We start from the raw sequence: 27,278 nt of genomic DNA, 5'->3' as shown, positions 1-27,278 counted from the left end.
ACTCTGTAACTACCATTTATGACTTGACATACATTCAATTTCTGCTGCGCCTCTAAGACTGCCCTTCATGATCAAGCAGACCACAAAACACCACAGCACCCTCACATCTTTCATCACAATTCTCGACTTAATCCACCGTCCTACATCCTTCGGCAAGTCGATCGTCACAAAGATATGGATATAACAGATCATCTTTGTCTACATGGAGCAAGAAAAATATTCCGTGCCTGGATATAAAACCGTTCTCGTTAGTCACGGTAAATCAGAGCCATTTGATGTCTGTGCGAGGCGCTCCATTTTAAACAGGATTACCATAAATAAGCAGTCTCCGCTTTCTTTGATATGACTTCCAGTGTCGTTATTGCTGGAACTCACTCTCTTTCGCTTTTGAGGCTACTCCCAATTTATTTGGAAAGGCGTGATAGACTTGGGCCAATAAAACTGTCTGTAACTGGGGAACAAACCCGCACCTCTTTGACAGCAGTATCCCATGCCAACAGCACGAACCGACTGCTATATAATAGACAGTAACAGGGAAAAAAAAAAAAAAAAAACCACTTGAAACAACAAACTCTTATGCAAAGCCTGGACAAACACCATCACTGCTAGAGTATCGCACTGAATAAATACTAGAATGCTGGACCATCTGTAAGAAATCACATTTCAAAGCAAAGTCTATGACAGGGAAAGTCATTCAGAGTTGGTACTAGTGCTACTACTTTTTTTTCTATTAAGCATTAGATTACTCACAGTTATAACACCAGAGGGCATTTGACCAGCTCAATGAAAACCATGAGGGGATTAAAGATGAGTTTCATAATGGCTCCAATATTTATTTATAATAAACATCATAACTGGACTTTATTGATCATCGTCACCATTACAAGAAGGCATATCACAAGCCTGGCATTTCTCAGATTATCAATGGCAAAAAAAACCAAAACAAACAAAAACAAAAAGTCCTTCCAGTCAGAAAGCAGTGTCTTAACGATTCTTCTCTTCCCTCACAAAAGCAGCAGCATGGAATCTGCAGTATGCCCACAAAGGGACACAAAGAAAACAACAAAACAAGCAACAACAACAACACATACCTAGTCCTTGTGGATATTTCACAAAGCAGGCTCTCTCAGTTTAGCTGGATAACCACAGCTCAAAGTGAGGATAGGCATTGTCCTGACCTCTCCTCCTACTGGACAAGCTTGACTATTTCGTTTACGCCCGTCGTCTGCTTCATCAGAAACCCTTACCTTTACGATGCCCACCTACCTTATGTCTTCTATAGAGGTGTACAGTTAAACATCAGCCCATCTGTTGTCATTCAAAATTCATCAGCCGCCCTCTACACTCTAAGCAAAAAGGGTTCTATATGGTGCTGGACAAGGGTTCTTTGACTTGTACCAACCCATGGAACCCTCGAAGAAGGCTAAGAACTGTTTAGGCATTCAAAGGGTTCTTGTACAATCCTTCAAAGGACTGTCAGGGTTCTATAAAGAACCATTGTCTTTACCAAAGGACCCTTTATTTAAAAATATATCCAATTCATCGGTGGCATGGTAACGTGTGGTCATGGTACATTAGTGTATCAGTCAACAGTGTAAATATCCATGTGAGCATCTCTATGTTCAGAAAACTGATCACTAATGAAAGGATAGAGGTTGGATGACAAAAACTGTGCACCTGCAAATGGGCTGTAGAACTGAACCCCAGCAAGGTGGAGCACCGAGGTGAATGTTTCCAACATAGTAGCAAGCGAAGCATGACCTCTCTGGCTTACACAGAGATCCGTCTTTGCTTTGTGTAATACCTCTCTGGAGTTGTGTAATCGACAGGCTTGTTCACGACAAAGACGAAACATTTTATGGCTTTCCAATCTTATCCCTTTTAGACATGTGAAATTGGCTTTTGTGGTGGCCACTCATATTTTTTACATTGACCCAAAGCTTAAAGAGGCCTTCGCTGATGACCTTGGGTTCGTCTTTCTCATGTTGAATCCACAGTGTTTAGACGTTATCGATACGGAGGTTCGTGCTGGTGTGGACTGGGCCTGTACAGCTGCTGTAACCGGACTGGTCTGGCTGGCCAGCCTGGCAACTGTCCTATCACTCTTAGGCCTACGGGCTGCCCGGGGCAGGAGTGAGGGGCGCTCGGCCCCGAAGCCTGAGGCTGGCTTGAGCACGAGTCCAAAGGAGACAAGCTAGCAGCGGAAGCGGCAGCGGAAGACGTGGAGAGCGGCACTAGGATGGCCGGCGTGAGGCCATATCGGAGCTGAAAGACACGAGGTGGGCCGTGGGCAGTAATTCCATTAGGACGGGGTTCCTTTGGCACCTCCTCCTTCTTCCGCACCTCCTCCTCCTCCAAGCGCTTCCTCTGCTTCCTCTCAGTCCGGTTGAGCTCTTGGATCTTCTCTGCCTGCGCACGGCGGATATGGTACGTCTTCCTGAAGCTCTGGAAGGAGTCCAGGAAGCCTTCCAATGGGACCTGGCCCTCCATGAACCTATCCAGAAGCGCCTGTGGAAACCCAAGCAGCAAACAAAACAGGTATCAGAGAGCGGGAAGTCAAACAGGATTCACAAGCATTTAGTGCTCAAATATCCTGAACGCCTGACTCATCCTGTTCCAAAACGGGTTTCGGCTATTTTGAGCACTTTAACAACAACCACATAATTCCAGTTAAAAGTTGAGGATTTCATGTAAACAGAAACAGTCACAAGGATCAATTGTGGCCAGGGAGTGAATTATAGAGGGGGTTTAGGAAGGTCTAATTAAGAGCATTACTCCCTCAAAGGAAGTAAAGACAAAAGGTAGAAGGAGTTCTAGAAAACTACATTCTCTGAATGACAAATTTTTATATCACTACAGCGAACCATAGAGCTGTCTAAAAAAATTGGACTTATGATGGGAATTGATTGATTTCAAGAGCTAATTCTAAAAAGAAAAATTAAATACAGCAAGGAGATCCAGCAAAAATAAACGTTACTGCATTAATGTTAACCTTTTGATCAGAGGCTGCTGTTATCTGATTAATCTTTCACTGATAAACTTTTGAAGAGAGATCAAAAGAATTCATCAGTTGCTATTCAGGGGCACAAGATTTCAGTTTAATCATAGCTGACAATAGCAAGCCCATTTTAGATGCTAACTAAATTACTTCAGCTAACCAACAGAGGCTATTTAAACTGAATTCGATTGTACTCTGTCATCTCCTTAAGCAATTTGAGCATTGGCAATGTTAGATTTTTTTGTAATGAATTTTACATTTTACTTTTAACATGGTCTGAAACAGCCAGCTTATATGTGTGAAAAGATACAGTTGTTCAGAAAAGCATCAATAAATATAATGAAGGGTTTAAAATAATCCCTTACGTCCCTTACATTATATATTTACTCATTGTGAAAAGAAAACAGTAATATGATTATCTGAGTGAAACGTCCAATGAATTCAACCGCATAAGCAGTTGACTTATGTCAGTTTAAGTTACTAGTGTTGCATTAATGTATGATGCTGGTTGTCCTGCTAAGCTAACCGATTTATCTAGCTAGGCATTAAGGTAGTTTTACCACTCTCACCATCTCATCTGTAGCTAAGCGTTTTGTGTCATCTGTGGTACTGTGAGTAACAATAAATAAAATACACATATTAAATTCAATAATTCTATATAAAAGCAGGCTAGCTGCAGCTGTACCAACGCTATTGCTGATGTTTTATACATAAAAATCTATGGACAAAAGACAACCCACCACCAACTGTCACTGCATAATTCACACTCTGCTCGTAGCCAATATATTGCTTTGACTCTCTTTCATTGTTTGTGTCCAGTACTTGGATTGGTACACTCCCAGACTTCCTGACCTAGACTGAATACACTTAACATGTCTATACAAATAAAACAGTTGAGCGAGCATGGTGCATGTATAAATTTAACATGATCTTAATGTGTCTACAGGAGACTACAGTCTAGGGAGCAGGTGGCAGGACCCCATCTACCTCAGGATGGGGTACCTGAATTATTGATGACTGTAGCGTCTGCACTGGCCCACTCCCCCAAATTTCCACCCTGAAAAAAACAATATAACCCCCATCAAGGAACTGCCCCTGGCAACCCAGAGATCATTGGCTTCTGCCATCTGCCCACATAAGGAGACTAGTTCATTTGGATCATGTCTGATTAAATCAGCGGTCTAATCACCTTATTATTATTTTATTACATCATTACAAATTTACAGCTCAGAGCATAAACTGCCTATAGAATTAACCTTTAAAAGCACGAAAAGCCCATGAACTCATTTTCAACCCTTTATCTCCTCTAACCTCCTTATCCTCTCATGTTTTGTGGGGCTACATTGGTGATGATTTCCCTGCTCAAACACACCTGCGAAATCTAGTAATTAACAGAATGATACGTCTTTATAAGGATGTGTTTTTTATTTTTAATTCATTCAAACTGTTCCTCACTGCTACTGGTTGTTCACTTGATTCCTGTAGTTCTTCTGCTAATATACTACATACATAATGTCACCTATTATGTGTTTTGCTCTCATCACCTGGTTCAGTCCACTGCTGCTCTCATAATCCCTGAGCAGGACACTTTTTTAGTTAATGCACCAGAAGACCCACATGAAGGTCACATATTCTTGTATTGTGTTCTGTTAGTTATTTATGATAAACAATGGAATACTGTTAAGCACTGTTTGCCAGGTAAAGTGTAAAGTGTTTTTCGCTTAAAGGAAAGACTTTTGCAAGAGCCTACAAGTAAGACAGTATAGTAAGATCTTGTGCAGGGCAAGTGCCTTTGCTCTTGTATGTTTTTCCTTGTATTCTAAATGTATTCTTCTCAAAATTAAAGCAGTAGTGGAATTCTGAATATTGCCTGTTAAAAAAAACATTACATGGACTCAGAATGTGCATTTCAAATACCCAGATCACGGCATAATTTCAGTAATTTGCAGAACAATTTGACAGTTTTACACTCATCATCACAGTTATGGACGTGTTTTGGTAGGTTTTCTGAAGTCTTACATTGTTAATATAATACATAATATAAACACATTGTGAGTACAATAGAGTATAAGCAAAATATTTGTAGATATATGCACTGGTTTGTACAGACCAATTATGTATTTAAGAGCGAAATATGATTTGCATAGGTTATGAAGACATCAAGAAAATTCATTAAAATTACTGTAGCAAAAGAAATACCTTCATATACACATAATTTTATTCATGCTTTAAATAATTATGCACTGCTGATTTTCGTGCTTCTATACAAAGACATGGTGGTATACAAAGCACGTCTGGCACAGCACAGTGGGACTAATGCAATGTGCAGTTCCTGTGGGAAATCGATTGCTTTAATGCTAGCAATAAACGAATGGGTCACACAGTCGTTTGCCACTGTAGTAACACGGTTTGTTCATACCTGGCTTAGCGCAGCACTCGTATAGCACAGTGTGGCTGTCCATTGGGGCCAGCCATTAATCAGACCAGAACGAACTAACGACTCAATGTCACAGTGCTATCGATCAAGCCTGCATGGGGGGAAAGACCTGACTCTTATTTATGACCTTAAGGCGCAAACCCTCAATTAATTGGGTGTGGACCTGGGTTGATTCATCAGATGTGGGCACAAAGGTCCAGGGAATGGAGCTGACAGCATGGAAACATATGGGGGAAGGGCTCCATCTACATTAAATATGGACTATTTCAGCTGTACACAGTAGGATTTTCCCAGGGTCACAACATAAAGAAGAATACAGGGTTAGCATATGATCCCCTTGTTACTCAGGCTTTTTAATAGTAACCCCATGGTGTCCTCACTTATAGTAACAGTCAAGTGTTTAGACTGTAGTGGGGTGTATTGTTGGGGTGTATAGTGGAGAACAGGCGTTGTGTTACCTATATCTAATGTACCACAGACTCCAATATGTTCACATAGTGACCCACCCTCCTCCCACCTCCCAGCTAAATTAGGTGATTATGCTGAATTCAGAAAAAAACAGAATTTAGTCATAATTTTTCTTTATTCAGATTTGTTGGAAATATTGCGAGAATATAAAATCTGGAATCCACATTGTGAATTGCACCCAAGTGGTTTTAGTTTAGACATCATTCTTTCTAAAGTCTAGAAATATGTCATGCTTAAGAAGTATGAAAATAAGATGCATACAGTGTCCAAAAACTTAAATATAAGTTATATCATATATTACAATTTATGTAAAATGGACATTTCATACATACATAGTGTTTGTGTTTATCAAAATGTCCTTAAGATTAACCTCTTAAACTCTTTGGAACCACTGGTGGTTCCTGGCTTTTCCCCCCTCACTGTTGTCACATGCAAAGCAATGCAAACTGGCTTTTAGTTATAGCCATTAAGTGAAAATAAGTATACATCCTCTACACAGGACACACGTATGTACAATTTAATACACAATTACTGTTGTTATCCAATATCCAATTAAGAAAATAAAGTAAATTATAGCTTCTATAAAGGTTAAGGGTTTAACTCCTATTGAGCAGTCTCAGTTCCTAAATTAGATTTTAATAGACCTGGTGAAAGAAAAAAAAAAAACACGCTAATGGATAAATGTATGTTAATTTGATTCGCATTAATGAGACTCGCTTTAAATTCAGTTATAAACCAATCAGCCATAACATTAAATCTACTGACAGGTGAAGTAAATAACATGAATTATATTGTTACAATAACACCCGTCAATGGATATATGTTATACAGTAACTGAGCTGCTGGTTCTCGTAGCCGATGTATTGGATGTGGGGGAAATTCACAGGGCTGAAGACCTGAGTGACTCCGACGAGCCGGCCAAATCATAATGACCAGACAACTGATTCAGAGCATCTCCAAAACGGCCAAGCTTGTCGGGTGCTCCCTGTCCCTTATGATGAGTACCTACAGACAGTGGTCCAAACTGTGAGCCTTGGACACCCAACACCCTGTTGTCACTGATGAACGAGGTCAATGAAGGCCTCATCTGGTTGAACTGAGGTAAGTGTGTAAAAGGCTGTGTAGCCGTAGAATGATCAAAGTAACCATGCTAAGTGATGTACAAAGTGACCGTTTATGTACTACTGGCACATGAACATCTGGATTGGATTTTGGTGCAATGGAAAAAGTCCATCAATGCTGGTCTGATGTTTTCGTTTCATGCCACATGGACAGCCAAGTGTGTGCACTCTGTTTACCTGTGAGACACGATAAAACAACAAGTCTGATCTATGCTGCATAAAACATAGAATCCGCTGAGCGTCTTAGTGCTAGACCCTACAGGGCACCTTATGGTGGCATATGGAGGATCAACAACTTATTAGGCAGGTGGTCTTTAAGTTGGCTCATCAGTTTATGTCACGTGAGCAAAAGTGACACTAATTTTCAGGCTGCTCAGCAAAAGCAACATTATTAAGTTACACCATACCCATTGTGTGCTTTTTATCCAGTCCGTTACTGAATTATGGTCAACATAATAGCATTAGCTTTACAGTAATTGCATATCAAATGCTCGCGCTGCACTCCTCTGTGTTTTGACCTGGGGGATTCACAATGTGGAGATTGGACATTTCATAAGTAATGCCATTGCTGCCTATATAGAGTGGCTGACACGTTGCTCATTGGCATGACAAGCCAGCAGGTGGAGGATGGAGCGTTCTTAATCAGATATGTGGGCTTGTTGGTTGAGGAAGCAATAGTAAAAGAAGACACAAGACCAGTCGTTTCATTACCTGGCCTTACTATTAAATTTGTGACTGCTCGCATCTCGGAATTCAGGAGTTCAATGGACCCTCCCTACTCTTATTTGTGAGACCTTTGACGTACAAGAACACCACAAACTGGCTCTTTTAAGAGCATGTTTTCCTAGGTTGCCCTGAAAAGCGTACCCACTCAGCACAAGTGCTTTTTCTTTTCAAGCCCTTTCAAGTTCAATTCCACTCCGCTGCGCTTACCAGCACATGATTGTTCCTCCAGGCGATGCGAGTTAGAACACTAAAAGGAGTGATTTTGGTACTGTTGCTTGTGAACAATATGTCTGAAGTGTTTGGGGTTTTTTTTGGTAAGTGTAACTAGAGATCTGCTGGGTGTTTGATTTTTCTTCCAGCCAAATAAACCCTGACCACTGAAGCATTGGTGAAGAGGCAAGATGAGAACATTGACAAAGAAAGGCCAAATCATATTTACCTCAGACTGCTCCTCAGCACGTGCTACCTCCTCTTGAAGTAGATTCTGAGCCGTCTGTGGACTGTGTTTCTTCATGTGCCCCTCTAAAACAGAAATAGACTTGATGTAAGATTTTGTTTCAGGTTTCTGTCAAAAATGACACATTCCTATCTAAAGGCACCCGGGTGACAGCTAGAGCACTGAAAGTCCACGTGTTGACTCTGAGCTCAGTAGCTGTGGTAGGAATATGAGGTGGCTTAGAGAGTGGGTGTAAAATATACAGCTGAGACAAAAGAGCACCACAAAAGAGTCCCTTCCAGTCAGTCCTGCGCTGAGGGGGAAGCTTAGCACCAACTTACTAGTCTTTACGAGTCCACAGCTGCACCCCAGCTCTGTTTGCAGTGTCATGAGAGGCCCTGAAGGAGTACAGAGGAAGCAATCACTTTCTGTTAGTTCGTCTCTACTGATGGGAGCATAGGGGGCCTAGTCCCTTCGAGGCTGTTGTTCTAGGGTAACTATGGCAACAAGTCATTAAGCTAATGCACATGAATCTGGGGGGGGTTGGGAGGTTAGGCCGAGTGGAGAGGAGCTGTGCTAGTGGCCATCCAGCGCAAGGGGAGGTCAGTACCATGCCCCCTCCTCCCATTCAGGGTCTAACAAATCAAAGCCTCTCCTTCGTTTTGAGTAAATTCAAGATGGCGGATGCATATCAAGGCTTGGCCTACAGCTGCGAATGCAGTGAGTACCAACACGCAACATTCAAACGTCCAATTTAGCTTTAGAGACATTCTCTGGGAAGGCAGACTTCCACCACAGGAAGCGCCCGGCATCTAATTCGCCTTGTCATGACAGTGGAGAAATGCCAGTGTTCCAACAGCGCTTTTTTGGCAGGTGGCTGATAAACACGCACCACAGTAAGCCTCGACTTAACCCTCCCTGTACATGCTCTGCCTTTCACCCAAAGCATGAATTCACGTACCTCACGAATCACTACCCAGTGAAGCACGCGGCCAGGAAGAGAGTATGAAGGCCGTGCCACAAGCATGACCCCGCTAGCCGAGATGCGGCAATGGAAGGTGACAGGCAAAGCCAAACAAACACTTGGGGAGCAGATGTGGGCGACCTACATACTGAGAAGACCTCGCCCAGCGCCCCCCCGGGGCTCCAGTGCTAGCTGTGTCCTGGACACTCCACATGGGTTGGTGGGGGTGGACATTAACGATACAACCCAGAGGCCAGTGTGGCCCGAAGAAGTGAGGCCCACAGAGGCTGTCCTAGCAAAGCTGTCACGAAAACATGACTAGATGTCCTCACCTCGTCACATTAGGACCGAACAAAACCAAAGAGGGGGAGGTGGGATTAAGTGGTTTTCCACACTAGACTAAGCTTTACAAATCAATATGAACACAGAGGTTCCAATGCTCCAATTCATAACGGTGACTGATCATGCAAACTGAGCCACAATCGGTTTGCAACAAACAAAAAACAACAAAAGGCTCTGTGCTGAGGTCGACGGTAACGCATAGTTTGTAGAGTAAGGAGTTTAATGAACTAGTATTTGTATTTAGAGAACACAGCCTGAAAGTGTTCTGTACTTTTATAGATGATAAAATAAGCACATTCTTATAGATTCCCTATACCAAAGATCACAAAAGGCCTGTTCAACATCCGTCCAATATCATGACTTTCATGTAAATACCACTGGCAAACTGCCCTGAACATAACCGCTTACCAGTTACCCACTTACGCAATTAGTTCATTAAGATCCATCAATAAGTATTGAAAGGCAAGAACCCATGCTTGCAACGAGATTGGCAAAATGTTGTGGTGCTAATGAGATTATTTAGGGGTGTTGTGGAAATCCTGGAGAGGAAAGAGGCTTCTGACAGACTAAATTACACATTCCCAGCCCTGCAAATAAATGGTTCTAATAGGACACATACAGAACCTGCAATAGAAGACTGGGAGGAGCGAACACTGCGCTTGAGATTTACCTCCCCTTTATCCAGTGCATTATTTATCTAGCAGCTCCTTTTTCTCTGGTCATTGCATAATATACTGTGTTTTCCTCCACGTGTTCAGAACTGACCTCACATGTTCAGTTTTGCATACTCTCAGTCTTTCTATGAACGACTGGACTGACAGCCATAGGTTCAGGTCAGCTGAGTTGATAGGCCACTGCTCTTTGTTTGATTAGCTAAAGAGTGCATGATGAGTGGCTCAAGAATGGTCAATCCAAATAGTTTACACATTCCACAATGACTTTGTTTGATTTTGGTAAAAGAAAGAGAAAAAGTCAGTGCAGTCTAATATACAAGCTCTTCTACACAGGAACAATTTTATCTTCTCTTTACACACAACTGCATGAACACACACACACACACACATATATACACATCCTGTCAAAACACCACAGCAGTGGGTGTTCTTGTGGTCTTAGCAGATAAATACCACCGACTGATTTGCTCTCAGAAGAAAAAAGCAAAAAAAAAAAAAACTAAAACCCAATGACGCTAAAAGCAGTTTGATTGGCATCAGGCTCAAAGCTCTCTAGAAGGTGTCATCTCCTTCTGCTCTCGCATTCACCGCCTTCCTGACAAAAGCATTGAGCCGACATCTGCGGCGCTACGGCTCGGTAAATTCCTCAGCTCAACCTCATGAAAGCGTTATGGATACCAGCAGAACTGAAGGCAATGAGCACAGGCACTGTGTTGAGGCGGCTGCTCGGGGGGCAATTTTGGACGTGCTTCCTCGGATCCCAAAGCACAATAAGAGATACATGTCCAATCACTGAGGAAGGAAAGAAGGAGATGCCGGAGGGGTTGCCTAAGGAAATGTGGCTACTGTCTATGCCAGTGCTGTGTCTTAGAGCCTTCTGAAACAACAATATGACACATTTATTAGCTAGCTACGTTGTCATTTTATTAAATGAACTTGGCATTACATTTCCTTAAATGCATGCTGCATATAATCGTATTAACTAACGGCTTTCAATTTCCCCTTCTTAAATCATTAAGTCATAATACAAGCACACCCTAAGCAACCACAGAGCGTCTAGTAGAAGTACTGTACATGCATATTGATGTAGAACGAGGTCTGTTATATGGAAACAGGTGGCCAAGAATTGGTTAGCCAGCGCTGAATTGTCTGTGTTCCTTTTCATCGCCTTTCAAGCATAACATGCTTGAACCCTGGTGAACTGGTCTGACCCTGGCGTTGTTGAAATAGTGTATCAAGTATATTATTCTGGGGGCTTTTGCCGCTGGTTTGCCAGATTTGGTTGGATTCTCAGGGGATGGATTTCAAAAGGCTGCAAGAGGCCCCCATTCTCCTACTGAGAGGCTAAGCCAGGGTGTGGGGTAGCTCAATAGTCTTAATCCGACTTTGATAACCACCCCCTCCCATTCCAAACACTGAGAGGCAGGAGGGGGTTGGGGGGGTTGGGGCTGGGGGGGGGGGGGTGATTCACATCCTGTTAATTACAAACTCTCCCACCAGTGAGAACTGTAACAGTCTACTGTGAAGATCCTAGGTCTCCAGAGTGCTCCATTTAACTATTTGATTTAGTGGCACTTTCTGAAGGAGGTGCCCTTTTCACACTTTCACCTCAGGGTTTTTTTTTTTATTTTAATGGCTCCAGATGGGTATGCAGGCCTGTCCTGCCTTTTGAAAAATGGGGTTGTGAGGAGTGATTGACCTACAGGGTGAAATGCCACAGGGTGGTGGGCTTGCAAGGTCAACAGCAAGTGTCCTTTTGTGCCAGAGCAGAAGGTCAGGCAGTAAATCAGGGGGGGTCCAGCTTTGGACCTCCAGTTTGGTGATTTTCCTAATCAAAAACACCTGATTTAACTCAGCAGCAAGTTACAGCAATCGCCAAACTGTTAAGCACACCTACCCTAAACATACTGCCAAGTCTTATTACAATACTTCAACCACTAGCCCTGCCGCCTGCACTGGAAGCAAGAGTGGATAATCTAAGACATACTAAAGCTCTGTCGCACTCCAGAGAAAAATGCAGGCCAAGAATGTGCTATTGGAAACATGTGAGACAGCAGCGAAAGAACAACGGCGTTAAAAGACTTTGGCGGAAGTTTCTTCTGTGCACTTGGCGAATGCATCGGCAGCAATGGAGTGTGACTGCACAACAATTACCGAGACGAGTGAGGAGACACGGAAAACGCTACAAAACACTTAGGAGAGTCGACTTGAAAGGTTAAGACTTCCCAGACAGCCCAAAACTGAGCTGAACCTCTACTGCAAGCGTTCATAGCTGTTACTCCCCCATGACATCTCCGGCGTCTGAACCTGATTACGTAACAGCTCTGCGCCGCAAGACAAGGATTTTCCCTTAAATCTTGAGCCTTGTCTTGCAGAGAAATCCAGTCATTTTTCACCCCGTTTCTCTCTCTTTCTCGCATGCTTTTCTTCAGCCTTGGCAGAATGAGAATCAGATGTTTAGGGTTGGAGGAAGGATCTCTCTCTCCCGCCCATCCTGCCCCAGGCTGCAGCTGGGGAACAGGGGTCTGCATGTGCAACATGGTGACAGGAAGGTGAACATTCCACCCTCCTTCCGTCACTGGCCAGCTGCTGCTTGTGCTATGGGTGGGAGAGAGGAGAACAGAGGCAGACTCTGTTGCAGGAACAGCATTCACGGCCACGTGGACTAAGCTTCACGCAATGCTGATGGAGACTTCCGACACGGGGCACTGCACAGCACCGGCAGAGCATGTAAGCAGGCTAGCAGACATCCTCCTGCTGATGTTTTGTCCAGTGGAATCCTGAAGAAGTCCCTCACACCCATTAACACCTCCACGCCCAGGCCGTCCATCTTTCTTACATCCGTTCTTAAGACACAAACAAAGTTGTGGGGCAAGGCGTGGGCCTAAGGGTCAAGCCTTTTGACAATCGTGTGAATTTTGGGCCCTTTTTCTTTGAACGATGCTGGAGGTGGTGGGCTAGACAAAAGCCCTTTCATATGTATTTGCATCACCAGTTGAGCCCAAACAATGGAGGGGTGGCGCCAAGGAAAAAAGTCAACAAATAATTCATAGTGGCCATGCCGGGTTCTCTGAGCTGAAATGCAGGCTCACTGAAATGGGGATGGGGTGTGTTTAGGGAGGGAGGGACAGTGAGGTGTTTGTGGTGGGTTGGCTGAGGTGGATGGTATTTGGTTAGTTCTAAAAAAAGCACAAAAGCATGTTGCCTATAAACAGGAGCAACAGCCTTCCTGAAGGTGGAATTTTGTTCATTTCCCATTCAGGCTGCAACCAACAACTGTTTTAATGTTGTCGAATAATCTATCGAATATTGAAATGGCTAATCGATTATTCGGATAATGAATCACTCAATATGGTAACCATTCATATTTAAACCAGTGAAGGGTTTCCTCATCTCTTACTTGACGATTTCTCTTTTTTACACTTAACCCATGTCCATATGAAAGTCCCACAGCGGCAGTAAAACTGTATGCCACACTGTTATGGTTAAACCTTGGTGATTAATCCGCAGTTCAGGTGTGTCCTGAACTGTTCCTAGTTAGCGCAAGAAATATGTGTGATGACTTCACAAGCTATTCAACAATTAAACTGTGAATTAATTAATTAATAACATTTTAATTTGGTCAGCAATTTTAGTCGACTACGTCTAGTAGTCGTTGCACCACTATTTTCCATCCATTTTAGAATCAGAATAAGAATCATATGAATATTTGCACATTTGGTGAGTGCACGCATTTAGGACATTGTAACAAGTTATACAGTGTCAGAAACCACACTGGCCCCATAGTTTAAATTCTGCACACCGGACCTGTCTTGATCAACATCATTCACTGTAACCCCCCTCCTATTCAATTTAATTATCATGGTGGTCTGCTACTTAGGCACCTGAGCTCCACCCCCACTCCATGTGAATTAAGGCAGCTAGTTAGAGGGGGGAAATACAAGCCCACTCAAAAGCCTTTACATCACAACCACCATACATCTAAATCATTCATGCAGGCTGCAGTAAACGGAGAGTGTGAACAGAACAAACAGACGTAAGATGGGAGGGAGGGAGAGTGGGCGAGAGAGACAGATCTTCCTCTGAGGTCCCAGCAGGGCTGTTCTAATTACAGCCTTTTGTTTTTCAGCAAACACCAGGCCAGGCGAGCGGGGCAGCCATCCCGATCAGACCAAGAGTCGCAAATCCGTGTGGTTTGAACTTACCCGCTGATCCTGCGGGTTCGGCTTCATTTGACTTGGCCTTGTTCTTCGCAATCGAGGTCAGCTTGTTCGCAATTTACATCTAAATCCCATCGTCTCATCTGCCGTTTACTTAATAAAACAAATCTCCACGGCCCTCAAGCTTAAATTTATATTAGCTGATAATGGACAAGAGATCATCACAGCCCTCTGAAAAATGATGGGCCGTGAGAAACGAGTCAAACCATGTTTTGAGCCAGGAGAGTAAGAAGGAGGAGGAATAATATTTCTTTTATCCAGGCTACTCTCGGAAAAATGGAAAACAAATGTGAACTTCTCCCTTAATACCACAAGGTTTTAGGGTTAGCAGAGTGAAACTTGAGCACCTTAAGTAGGTCTGCACTGGGTAACAGCAGTTATTCCTGGCTGGTGTTGAAAAGGTGGGTGGGAAAGCCAGGTGGAGACCTTATGGCCTCAGCTCACCCTTTGGGACCCCATCAGACCTTCCACACTGGGAGAGGGTATAGGAGGTGGACCAGCTTCTGTGCTGAGCCACCACCATTGGTTCCCTTTGTAAGGCAGCTGGATCACCGGTCCAGGCGCACTGGATATTAGGGTGTGTTGTTATGGAACAAGGTTGCCTGGCGATGATAAAAAATATCACCGGCAAACGCACAAGTCGAGAGAGTCCAAATGCTATTTTTAATCCTGGCTTTCATGCAAAATCCAAAATAGAACAATCCATGGAACAGATATTAAAACTGGAGTTAAAGAAAACCATGACACCATTAGGTGTTCAAATGATACTGAAATCTTCTAGAAAAGATGTTCAGTTCTGATGGATTTTGGCTGAATTGATTTTGGACAGCTCAGACTTTTCAAACTCTGAGCGAATTCAGGCAGCGCTGGGAGCAACAGTGCACTACACCACTCATTGCCCATTCACTTTGTTTTCCTTTGGAGCGTGTCCTGGGTATGTAGGTACGAATGGGGGAGGGTATGGGCTATAGTGTTCCTAGTGCTAGCCTCGCTTCAGTGAGCAGCATTTCTATGCTGGACTAGAAACACTGAAAGGTCTGCTTTACTGTACAATGCTATTGTTGCTTTTAGGGACTAGTGAGCATTGAGTTAACCGTTGGATCAACTGAACTACACTGCCAGCCATGTCAGGGTTTGAGGGAAGTGCTCTTTAAAATCTCCTGATTTTAGGCGTAATTGTCATTCTCAGCATCTACACAGCAAAGGTGTACTTACCAAGCCGGCTTTGCTTTTCTCTACAGGCAGCGGTCAGCTTCGCGAGCTCATCGTATTTAGAAGCCAATTGCAGCTTGCCATTCTGGAGGCGGGGGCGGCGTGCAAGGCTCTCTTCTGCAAGACTTCGATTGGTTGCTAGTAAGGTCTCCCTGTCCACCTGCAGCTCCTGAAACTGAATACAAACACCCAATCAAACCTAAAGGCCAGAAACAACAACCAGCCAGATGTTAGAATTGGACAGACGGCAAAAAAATTCAAAGGCCTGAGTCAAATTCTAAGGCTAGAAACAAAGAAAAAAGAGAGACTGGCTAGACTCAAAGGCTGGACACAAAGGAAGGGAAATCAAAGTCTGGATCCACTGAACATGAAGGACTATGCCTCATGCACAAATGCCTAATCAAGCTCAAGCGCAAAGGGGGTCCACCCACTGTGTTGAGGGGCCTACGTGAACATAAACAATATAACTAGTCAACAGCAACGTCCATCCTTTCCCCACTGACCATATCCTTGCAAGCCATGTAAGCATGTCCATCTCCAATTCTTCTGATTTACTATGGGCCAACAAACCTGCAAAGATGGCTAAGTGCAGTTCGTCACATGAGAACACTCAAGGCCTCATTTTAGCAGGCAGGAAGTACTGCGGCAACCACGGTGCTTGGGTTTTATTCATGTGTACGAGTAGTTCGGATGGCATTGAAGAGAATCAGTATGAGGAGAATCTGCATGAATTCAACCCAGTGAGTGCAAATGTAAAGTGGCTGTGAGAACGTGGTGATGGAATTCGAAAACCTGCACACAATGAGGGTACACGTGACTGTAGACCACCCATGAGCCTTTACAAGGTTCAGGCCTTTTCATACCAGAGCTTCTATCCACCATGATGGGCAGTGGGCTTGAATTCCAGGTCAAGGCTACAGCAATGCTCGTGTTTCATAGGACCAGGGTGAACGCTTTAGAGGGTCTGGCAAAGAACTATATAGCTGCCTGCAGCTAAACCTTGGCACCAACTTGAGTGGAGTGGGATTCTGCTTAGCTCACATTTTAGAGTTTTGATTTTTTTCCCCCCATGGATTCATGGAACCTGGATGTACAGTACATAACTCGAGCAAGGAGAACAGCTGCACGGAATCATCAATGAATTCACTGAATATACTACATACCTCTGTAGTAATGAAACAAGATCCCCTGCATGAATGTGATCAATGCTGATATTCCAATGTATTGCTGTGGACGCAACTTAATGTCTTCCATATGCAAGACAATGGGAATACTTCATTTGATATGCTGTGTTTGTCTGCATAAGCAGGGCCAAGGCCTGAGGCTGTGGTGGAGACAGCGTTTAATGGACCAACTGCTTCAGTCTGCCACGTGTTACTGTAGCCTAGACCTAGTTAAAAAATGTTCAGTCACATGACGGAATAATCCCGTGCTTGATAGGCTGGTCAACGGTTCCACCACCTCATAAAACAGGACATCGTGTGTACTGTCTGTCCTCCATGACACGAACCAAGACCACTAACTCTAGTCATTCAGGGAATGGCAGAGACAAGTCCAAACCAACGGTCCTAATGGAAAGCATTCGCAAGAAGCTCAGACATCTCGAGAAACCACAGTCCCTTAACTTTAACCGTAATTGTCCGTGGCAGAGTACGGGGTATGGGTCGCTTTGGAATTCATTGCTTTTTTTTTTTTTTTTTTTTTTTAATACCCCTGCCGTGCATGCCAGGAATATTAAGATGAATTTGGGAGGTGGCCTTAACTGCCAGTTTCATATGTTTCAAAACTCTAATATTACAGATCCTTAGTGAGCTTAGCAGAGAATGTAAGAGAATGAATGCTTTATTTGATCAATGAAAATGAGAACTGTGCCTTTCTTGTTATTCCTCTGTGTGACTCCAAACACAGCAGCTGCTATTCCCACTGGAGATATATCCATTTTGGTATCCGCTGAGAGGAAAAGTGAGAAAGCAAGTCCCTCCTGGTTAAGCCACCGTTTTTCTGGGTGCTTGCGAAAAAACCTGTCATATTTGAGCTGCTTAGGATGACTTAAAAGAGCATGACTGATAAGAAAAGGTTGTTTTATTCAAGGCAGCTCTCTCTCTGGGGTTACGTAAGGTTCCTTTTTTGTTGAGACAACTTCTAGCTTCAAACTTTTTAACACCTCAGGGCCACATACCGCTTTCATAAATTTCCTGCCTCATTGTGCAGGCACTACTATAACACGCAGTAGCTAATTATCCTGTCTTAAGGAGTTCCACTTTTAACACCACAATGCTCTGAGTGAGCACACGTGTGAAAGGTCAAGATTTTTACAACATGCACTGCACCTCTGAAATAGAGAGGATGACCATATGTATGTGTATATTTATTTTTTTCTTCCATTTAAAGACCTGCCTGCTTAAAAAACAGCTGAACCCTTCAAGACAAGTAATCGATCAATCTAATCAACACAATTAACACATGGAAAGGATGGGCTTTTTTTTTTATATCAAAGACAGGCGGAATCACATGGTACTATTCACTGTCCTAGAGCGTGGAGTGATTGCAAATGAGATGCTCAATTTCCAGTCTTTTATGGCTTGAAGCTTAAGGTGCAAAACACTGTGTGGAAATTGTCACAGTGTGTGTGGAACAAGCTTTTCTAGGACACAAATGAAGAGGTAACACAGAGAAGCACCAGGCTGTGCTTGCTCGTTTCTGACTAATCCAAGAACATAATCACCTCAGACAAAATGATATTGTTTTGTTATGGCTGGGACCATGACCGTGGAAACAAAGAGGTTTTAGAACCCTTCAATTCTCAGAATGTTGGTGTCGAACATTAGCGTGGGACAATTCTGCGTGCGTATCCATTGGGAGCGGTTCTTATTTCCTTCTATTTCCAGTTTCACAGCCAAGATAAAAGCCAGAACTGGTCTCATGGAATCCCACCCTGATTCTCCAACCACTTAGAGATAATACATATGTTGTAAACCGCTAAACGGGTGTGTGAGCAAAGATAGACTTCACATACTGATGGATGGTTTAAACGTCTACTGATCCTTTTCGGGGCATCCAGATGACACAATGACAAATGGATTGGGTAATGAAGGAGATGTGATCTCAAGCATGTTTTCCGCAGCGTTTCGCTCGGAATCCTGACGGGGAAAACGAGTCTGACTTCTGTAGGAGTGGAGCTACCAACATCATCATCATCATCATCATCATTGCAGCTGCAAATCTTATCTGTCTTAAACACTCTTAAATTACACCACCTCAGGGACTCTGAATGTGTCCATTCTGACTGCTCAGCAAACATCGCTCACCACTTACTTAAGCTAATGAAAATGAGCGTTCTCTTAAGTACATTTAAGCTCACTTAAAAGCAGTGTAGCTCACTGGTTACTGCACATCTAATACAATCAGATTCAATTAGGACAGGATTTTGGCGCAACAAGTAATATCGCAAGCGCTCCAGTTCATCTGAACCTGCATGCTAATTCCTCCTGTTTGCAGAGCAGCACTCGGAATAGGGTTTTAATTAAGCCACTGTTCAAAGGCTCTTTCTGCTTTGGATGTAAACTCTTCTGCTGTTTCTTCTTCTCTAGATGTGGCATTTCGCCCTCAAACACATTCCAGCACACTAGATCCAAATTAAATGAGAAAGAAAAAAATCGAAATAATGAGTCCATGCTGTACTCGAACAGCTATGTTATGGAAATAATCTTTCACTTTTTTTATACTTTACGCAACTGTCAACAGACCAAATCACAACCAAGGGAATTTTGGACTACCTCCTCACACTTAAACCTATAGCATTAGCATCTTTGGTGAAGGATGTGGCTTGCACTATACCACACATATTACCAGGAAAAACTTGCACATGGCCTACACCACATCCTTAAGCATGTAACACAGAGTCTTGCAGACTGAAGAAATCCCCCCTGCTCACTCTTTCCCTTGCAGACACACACACACACACATACATATATATATATATATATATATATCTGCTATATATATATATATATCTGCTTTAACTGAACTGAGTGGCTGCATGCGCCTTTTGTGCAAATTTGATCTCTTTATTTAATATTTCGCATTTACATTAAGAGCATTTGGCAGGTGCCGTTATCATGAATTACTTCCTGTTGCACAGGCAAGCAAAATATTGGCATAGTGCTGTGTTCTTGCCCAGGCAGGAAATCAAACCCCAGTCTCTCATATTAGGCCTCTAATACATTCAACTGTATACATCTTTAATAGAAAATACACAAGAATATGATGCGAGGCAGGGTTGGAACTGCAAAAGGATGGATGACAAAGGCAGCCGCCGTGCCAGAGTCTTTGGAATCTCAAGCATTTGGCCTGCTGTCAGAAGACACCGTGGGCTTAGACTTACCGCTGCATCCGTTCTCTCTCTCTTTCCCTCCCTCCATTTCCCAGTTCTCTCTCTGATTCAGACAAGAGAGCGAATTCCAGCCCAGCATATTCAGAATGCCTAACGTTTTCCCTAAACAGGAATCGACACAGACGGTCCATTTCCTCCTGCAGTTGCCTCAATCTCTGTTTAGGCTTCTTGTGGATGCAGGGCCTCCAGGGACTTTGCGGATTGGGATGATACACAGCCCGTAAAACAAATAGGGCAATGTTTACAGTTACAGATTGAGAGGGAGAAAACAAAATTACAGTCCACCTTTTTCGTCGCAAATGATTGACAGGGCATCAGTGACTGTAAAACTCTGCCCTCAGTAGGCTGCCTGTAACAGCCAAGAGAACATTCTTCAAACATCCAAACCAGCAAAACTAATAAGCCATGCTATTTGGGTTACTGCAGCGAGCTTCACAGACCAAACAGTCTGGAGACACACTTTGAAGTCGTGTGCTTTGGGTGCGAGATAATGAAGTTGATGATGTACTCTGCATCGGTTGGATAATGAAGTTTTTAAATGAGCTGCATTTTGTCTGGGTTTTTAAATGCTGCATGCTTCTAAATGAATTTTCTGTGCATTGTTTGGGGTGAAAAAAACAAGATCAAGTAAAACATGCAAACTGACAAACCTAATAAAAAAGCTGTATGAGCAAAAGGACCTGAAATATGTGACTAAACTTTAACTGAAAGCTGGTCCTGTTTTCCAGTGAGCAAGTGGTTGGTTAATATATGAAACAAACCTGACCTCTAAGTAAAGGTCAAATGGAAACCTACATAGTAGCCAGTAAAGCTCGTCCTAAAAAATAACTCCTGATGTAATTTTATTTTTAGATTTTTATTTTACAGTTTAATAGTTTTACCTTAGTGCTTTACTGGCCAATATGATTGTAGATACTCGATTGTTACTACTTAAAACAATTGACAATACAGTATGTATTAAACAATATATACTGTAGCACTAGCAGAGTTACCTAGAGTCAAGTAAAAAACAGTACATGATTATTTCTGGTTTATTCCTCAAATGTGTTCATCAATATTTCTGGGATGCCTTGTGTGCACAGCCCTTCATGACACAGCATCTCGGTAGGGTTAAGGCCAGGACTCTGGTTTGGCCATTCCAAAACACATGCTTACTGTCAGAGCATTGTGTAGGGCTGCATGATGTTAGAAAAAAAAACAGTGACATTTTGTTGTTCTGTGATATATGTTGAGATATTAAAAACACAGGCATTTACCAGATACCTCCAGAAGTCAATGATCCAACATGTAATAATATTACCATTGATCTCTGTGTATCCAAGAGAGGAGTAAAATAAACGAAATTGGGCAGATAGGTTCTTTCTTTGGTCGATTTGTCATGAAAAATGAGAACAGTGTGAATGTATTTTGAACAGCAGCGGCTTCATTTCAGTCTTGTTCAGTATTCTGATGGTAGATGCATCAGCTGAGGTTTCTATAGTTTGTAGATTAGATAGTCTTTTTTTTTAGTGTTACATTTGGCATTCAGGCTTTTCTGTTGTGCTCTTGGAGTGATTTTAACAAGATACCCACTCCAGGGAGAGTAGAAACAGTCCTGAATTGTCTTATTTAGTAAATAATGTGTCTAATTGTGGACTGATGTACACCGAGGTCTTTAGCACTAACCCCATCTTCCTTGAGAAGAACAGATTTGTCAGTATGCAGACGTTGTGTGCCTTTATTTACTGGGTAAAACAGCCGTGAAACTTCCAATTCCACATTCTTAATTGAAACACCTTTTGCAAATTAGCTCTGGGAGAAGTCATTAACATGGATGTTCACTTATTTTTCAGTCTGCACTATGGATGGATATACTCAATGTGCTCAATAGAAGACAAAGCTGTCTATAACTCTGACTCGGATAACAATCAGACCACATATACTGGTACTCAGTGCAGAAATTCTTGTAACCTATTGGTTGTACTCAATTGTCATGTCTTAAACTCACAGTATTAAACAATTAATATCATAACACTAGGAGCAGAGTTGCCCAGAATTCTTTGTAGTTTTTATTTCTGTTAATAACCTATAATTCATCTTTAGTTATAATCATATATTCATTATGTTTCTGTTATTCTCATAATGATGATGTGCTTTATGTTCAGATTCATCAGTTCAGTCTGTATTTTTGTAATATACATATTACCCACGCCTTCGCTAGGAATATGTAAGCTCCGACTTGGATAATTTATCCTTTTTTTCTTCATGGCAAACATCAAATGGAGATTCTTTTATACAGTTTGAGAAAGTGGGGTTGGCCTGCCAAATGTAGTAAGATCATGTGCAGTGTTTCAGTGCATCCAGACTCTTTCCTCTTATCTCCCTCCACTTCTAAACAAAGAAGAAATAGAAGCATTCCACATCTACACTGCATAAACCCAAACCCTAGCCTGGTACACCAAATCCATGCACCACAGGACATTATTCTATTCTTGATAAATGAGTTAGTACAGTCAGATCTTCTATAGTGTTTTAGTACAGTCAGGGCATCCATGGTCTTTTAGTACAGTCAGAGCATCTGTGGCATTTTAGTACAGCTGGATTATACATGCTGTTTTAGTACAGTTAGATTACTTATGTTCTTTTAGTACAGTCAGAGAATCCATGGTCTATTAGTACAGCCAGATTATATAAGATGTGTTAGTATAGTCAGAGCATCCGTGGTCTTTTAGTACAGTCAGAGAATCCATGGTTTTTATTACAGCCAGATTATGAGGTTTTTAGTACAGTCAGAGAATTCATGGTCTTTTAGTACAGTCAGAGAATCCATGGTCTTTTAGTACAGCCAGATTATATGAGGTGTTTTAGTACAGTCAGAGCATCCGTGGTCTTTTGGTACAGTCGGAATATACATGGTGTATTAGTACAGTTATACTTATGATCTTTTAGTACAGTCAGAGAATTCATGGTCTTTTAGTACAGCCATATTACATGAGGTTTTTAGTACAGTCAGAGCATCTGTGGTCTTTTAGTACAGTCAGAATATACTTAGTGTTTTAGTACAGTTAGATTACATATGGTCTTTTAGTACTACAGTAATCTATACTGTTTTAGTACAGTGGACTCATCTATGGTGTTTTAGTATAGTCAGATTATTTAAGGTGTTCTTTGAGCACTGGATCACTAATGGCGTTTAGGTACAGTCAATCATCTCAGGGTTTTTAATAGTCACTTTATCTATGCTGTTTTAATAGTCAGCAGTCAGTCAGTCAGCTCACCCATTGTGTTTTAGTACTGTCTGATAGTTTATACTGTTCCAATACAGTCTGATCATTTATAGTGACTGAGTACAGTCAGACTGCCTATGGTGTTTCAGTGGAAACACCTGTATCGTCTTTAGCACTGTCCACTGGAAAAGCTGGAAGAGATGCTGGTGTTTTGAGAATGTCCGCTTAGCAAGTTGGATGATGGTTGAGAGAAAGAAGCCAGCCTCTCTTCTCTGGCACATTCCTCTCATCCATCCATCAACGTCATAAAATAAATGAAGATCATCCGAGAGAGAAGAGTCTGGATGGGAAGCTTTCCACAGCAACACTGCCTCAGACCAAAACACCAGACCTGTTGAACACAACCAAGACAATAGATGCCAAAACCCATAAAGGCTGAGGCACACTCATTCGCCATACAACACCAATGACCCTCTCGGAGCGGTTGCCCTTGGAGACCCCCCCCCCTCACGTGACCGGGGTCAGCCACGGCTGGGAATGAATGATAAACTTTAGCAGTGAAGGGAGGGAAGAGGCAACACCCTCGCAGATTATATACAGGAAACTACTGATCGTTCTATGTGTTGTCCGCTTGTGGACACACGTTCTGTCTATTTTAAAAACACTGTTTTTTCCCCCCCATGTGATGCAATTTGGTTATTAATGGGTGTAGACGAGGCCCAGGCGAACATTTACAACTTAAAGAGCTCTTTTTGTTGTGTGGTTGTTGAAATAAGTTGGAGTTGGATGTTGTAAATACAAACACATGCTTCAAACCTGGAACCTGGCAGCATGGAAACTGCGCTGCATTTGAATGCAATGTTATTGTAATGTCACAAAAAACCAAACACACCCATGAGCTCAGCCAGTCCATTTCTCCTGAAGTTATAAGCAGCGTTGCTTTTTGATGGGACGCAATAAGGAGTGGTCAGCCGCAACACAAGCTGTCTTAAATGTACAGTACCAAAACCAGCCCAATTCTACAGGACAAGGAAAGGTTGCGTAATAGTCAAATTGTACAACAAATCATATGCATAAGACAAGACACATCAACCATATTCACCATTATTCTTGGACACAGATCCGTGCAGTGAACACTCTGAGCACACATTCCCAGCCCAGGGTGAAAGGCCTTGCTCAAGGGCCCAACAGTGGCAGCTTGCTGAGCCCGGGTATCGAACCCACAACCCTGCATAATCTTATTATCTCCAAAAAAAGGCAAGTTTGCAGAATAAGGGACTCAACGTAAAGAACAACTGGCCGATTTAAAGTATGCAAACACTGAGGCGCAAGGTTTTTGTGAGCCAGTGACGACATACTGATACAAAAAATGGAAATATGGGCCCATTAACTAGCCTAGCCTGTTTGTACATAGACTACATATAATCTGAAGCCTTGGATGGTGATGTGAATGCTCGGGCAGGACTGCAGTTGACTGCAAATAAGCCTTTTTTTGTTTCTCAGCTGAGAAATGAATGGCTTTGCCACTGTTTGTGAACCGAAAGCCCACACTGCTCTGCTGCAAATGACTAAGCAGAGTAAACCCCCTGAAGCAGGTTTACTCATAGCCCTCCTTTCATTCATTAATGAAGCGGGTTCGCTGCTGTAGCGAGAACTTCCAGCTGAAGCTCTCGGTGTGGTCCAGACTTCCATCAGTACTGATCTACAGTGTGTTGCAGTAACCCCTGAGCTTCCACTACACTTTATTAACGCGTGGTGAAAACAGGGAAAACACGGGAGTACTCAGCAATATCCTGCCTGCCTCTCTCTCTCTCTCTCTCTCTCAGAGAGAACATGAGATCCAGCTGATAAGAAGGAGACCGCTGTGTTCATTTGGGCAATGAAAGGCGCCACTGAGATAAAATGCCCTGGTGGGGAGAAGGGGGTGGGTGGAAAGGGTGTAGGGTTATGGTTATGGCATTTGTGGCTGCACGGGATACTGGAGGAGGCGAGTGGCTGTAAGCTAAGCTTGAGCTATGCGGTTCTCCACACAGTATGGACGCACAAATCACACAACATGAGGCAAGCGTGGCACCACTGTGGAAAAGCACAGTGGTGGGAAAAAAGCAAAAAGGGAACAGATCCAGCATTTGGCCACTCTAAAGAAAAGAAGCACATGTGAATGAAGAAGAGAAAAAAACAAGCAAAAGATGGAGGAAAGACACATTCCTGACAACACCCTGCAGGCAAATTCCAAAAGACAAAATAAAAAAAATAATACCTTCTCGTTGAGTCTCACGATCTGATCCATTTTCTCCTCATCCTGAAGAAGCTCCCGTAGTTCGCTGGTGTTGAGCACCCTGTACCCGTCAGGGCAAGAGTTTGCCTCCCGTTTTTGGGACATGGTAGTCCCCCGCAAAAAACGCCTCAAACTACTCCGTTTGCCGGCCAGCACAGTGCCATGTCGGTCCTTGTAACCGAGCTGAAGAGCAGAGCTGGAGGAGGACGTCTGGCCGCTGTGAAGGCGCACCGCTGTTTGAGGGACAATGCAAGAAACAGCTACAGCACGTTTCCACTGGTGCAGTACCCGCCGTGACCACGAGTGGGCGCAGTCAGTCACCGACAACTTTATGTGACAGTCACAGTAACCTGCGCTGGGAACTGGGGGTGTATTCCAGTCGCTCCAGTAGGATGTAGACAAAGTCATTAAAATAAAGTGGTTTGAAGATCTAATTGCCACTAAAAGCTACATCACAGAAAGCTTATGCATGGCTAATAAAATGGGTAAAAACTTTGAGATAATATTTTAATGTAATATTTCATTTGTTTACGTTTTTTCTTCCCAATTTTGCTTTTAACAACATATATAAACTCAGAAGACGTGTCCTGAGGTTCACTGTTCATTCTGTTCATTCTGGATAGTAAAAAAAAAAAGGGCTATATTTAAAGTGTAGACGATCACCATCACTGTAAGAACTACACACTTCTCTGCAAGGAACTATTTCACACCTAAATTATAATTAAGTATGCCAAAATAAAATGGTGGTTAATTTAAAGTTAACATCAGATAGTTTATGTTACAGGATGTTACAGGACTGTTAAACTGTGGCCCAAAGTCCTCACTTGCTGTTTGTGGGTTTGTACATTTAATAAAAAAGTGCGCAATTGCTCATTAAAGCAACTTTATGCAAGAAGTGGCATTTCTTGCTCCTGGGCTCCCCCTGCAGTCGGCGCGTGTAATTTGTGCTTTGAGCCACTCATTAAACACACACATTTCTGGACAAGCGAAGAGATGCAGAAAGAAGCATGTGGACTTATGTAATATTACAGGACTACTGTACTGTACAGAAATACTGTATGTCTCGAGTTACACCACAAGATGCAATTCTCACAAGCAATGACCTACACCCTTCACTAGAGTTACACCAGAGTGCAGTTAGCAGGATGCAGAGCCCAGAGTAGCAATGATAACAATAATCCTCTCCCTATTAAAAGACAGTGGAACATCAGCATGGTAAAATGCTGATGTTCAGCAAAATAACACGCAGTGTTCATTTAAGTATTTAAGTATAGTGTATCCAAATTAAATCTGTACAAGGAAGTGCACACCAGCACATAACACCAGCAGAGTGATCTGCCACCCCGAACACAGTGTGTAGGGAATATAAGAGCACTGCTCAGGGGCCCAGGAATGAAACGAAGCTTATGTAGCCTATTAAATTTAAAAGGTTCATATAGGCACCTGCTCATCCAACATTTCTTCTCCCCTGTTAACTGCAGGAACAGCTAATGTGCTGTGAGAATTTGATTGCATTCAGCTAGGCTTATAAAAGCATTAGTGAGGTCAGGTTCTGCTATCAGATGATGAGGCCTGGATAACAAACGCCACACTCATTTCAAAGGTATTTCTACACCACTGCTCAGGTTTTATACCTCTATAGATGACAGTTGACATTGGGCATGGGGATCTTAGGCACATGTGCAGCTGCTCCATAGCGCCCCCTTCTGTTGGCATGCGTTTGTAGGGAGAATATACACACTGTGTACAAATTAAATTAAATTCAGTAAGGGAAAAATACATCATTAATTTATATATAAATTA

The 27,278-nt window shown here is 42.6% G+C and overlaps 1 protein-coding gene across 1 annotated transcript; it reads right to left on the bottom strand.

Annotated features, from left to right (window-relative positions):
- Positions 1-801: 801 nt before the first annotated feature.
- On the bottom strand, positions 802-25,695 carry vps37d (VPS37D subunit of ESCRT-I). Its single transcript, XM_072674428.1, has 4 exons — positions 25,458-25,695; positions 15,602-15,773; positions 8,190-8,272; positions 802-2,508 (listed from the first exon to the last, which is right to left on the bottom strand). Exons 1-4 carry the CDS (start codon positions 25,578-25,580, stop codon positions 2,008-2,010), a joined length of 879 nt encoding a protein of 292 aa, XP_072530529.1. The 5' UTR covers positions 25,581-25,695; the 3' UTR covers positions 802-2,007.
- Between the last annotated feature and the right edge of the window lie 1,583 nt (positions 25,696-27,278).

The sequence above is a fragment of the Salminus brasiliensis genome, chromosome 1 (assembly GCF_030463535.1).
Source record: "Salminus brasiliensis chromosome 1, fSalBra1.hap2, whole genome shotgun sequence".
In the NCBI taxonomy this organism is placed as follows: Eukaryota; Metazoa; Chordata; class Actinopteri; order Characiformes; family Bryconidae; genus Salminus; species Salminus brasiliensis.
Note: the sequence above shows the minus strand (reverse complement) of the source record. Positions and strands in the feature narration are given on the sequence as shown.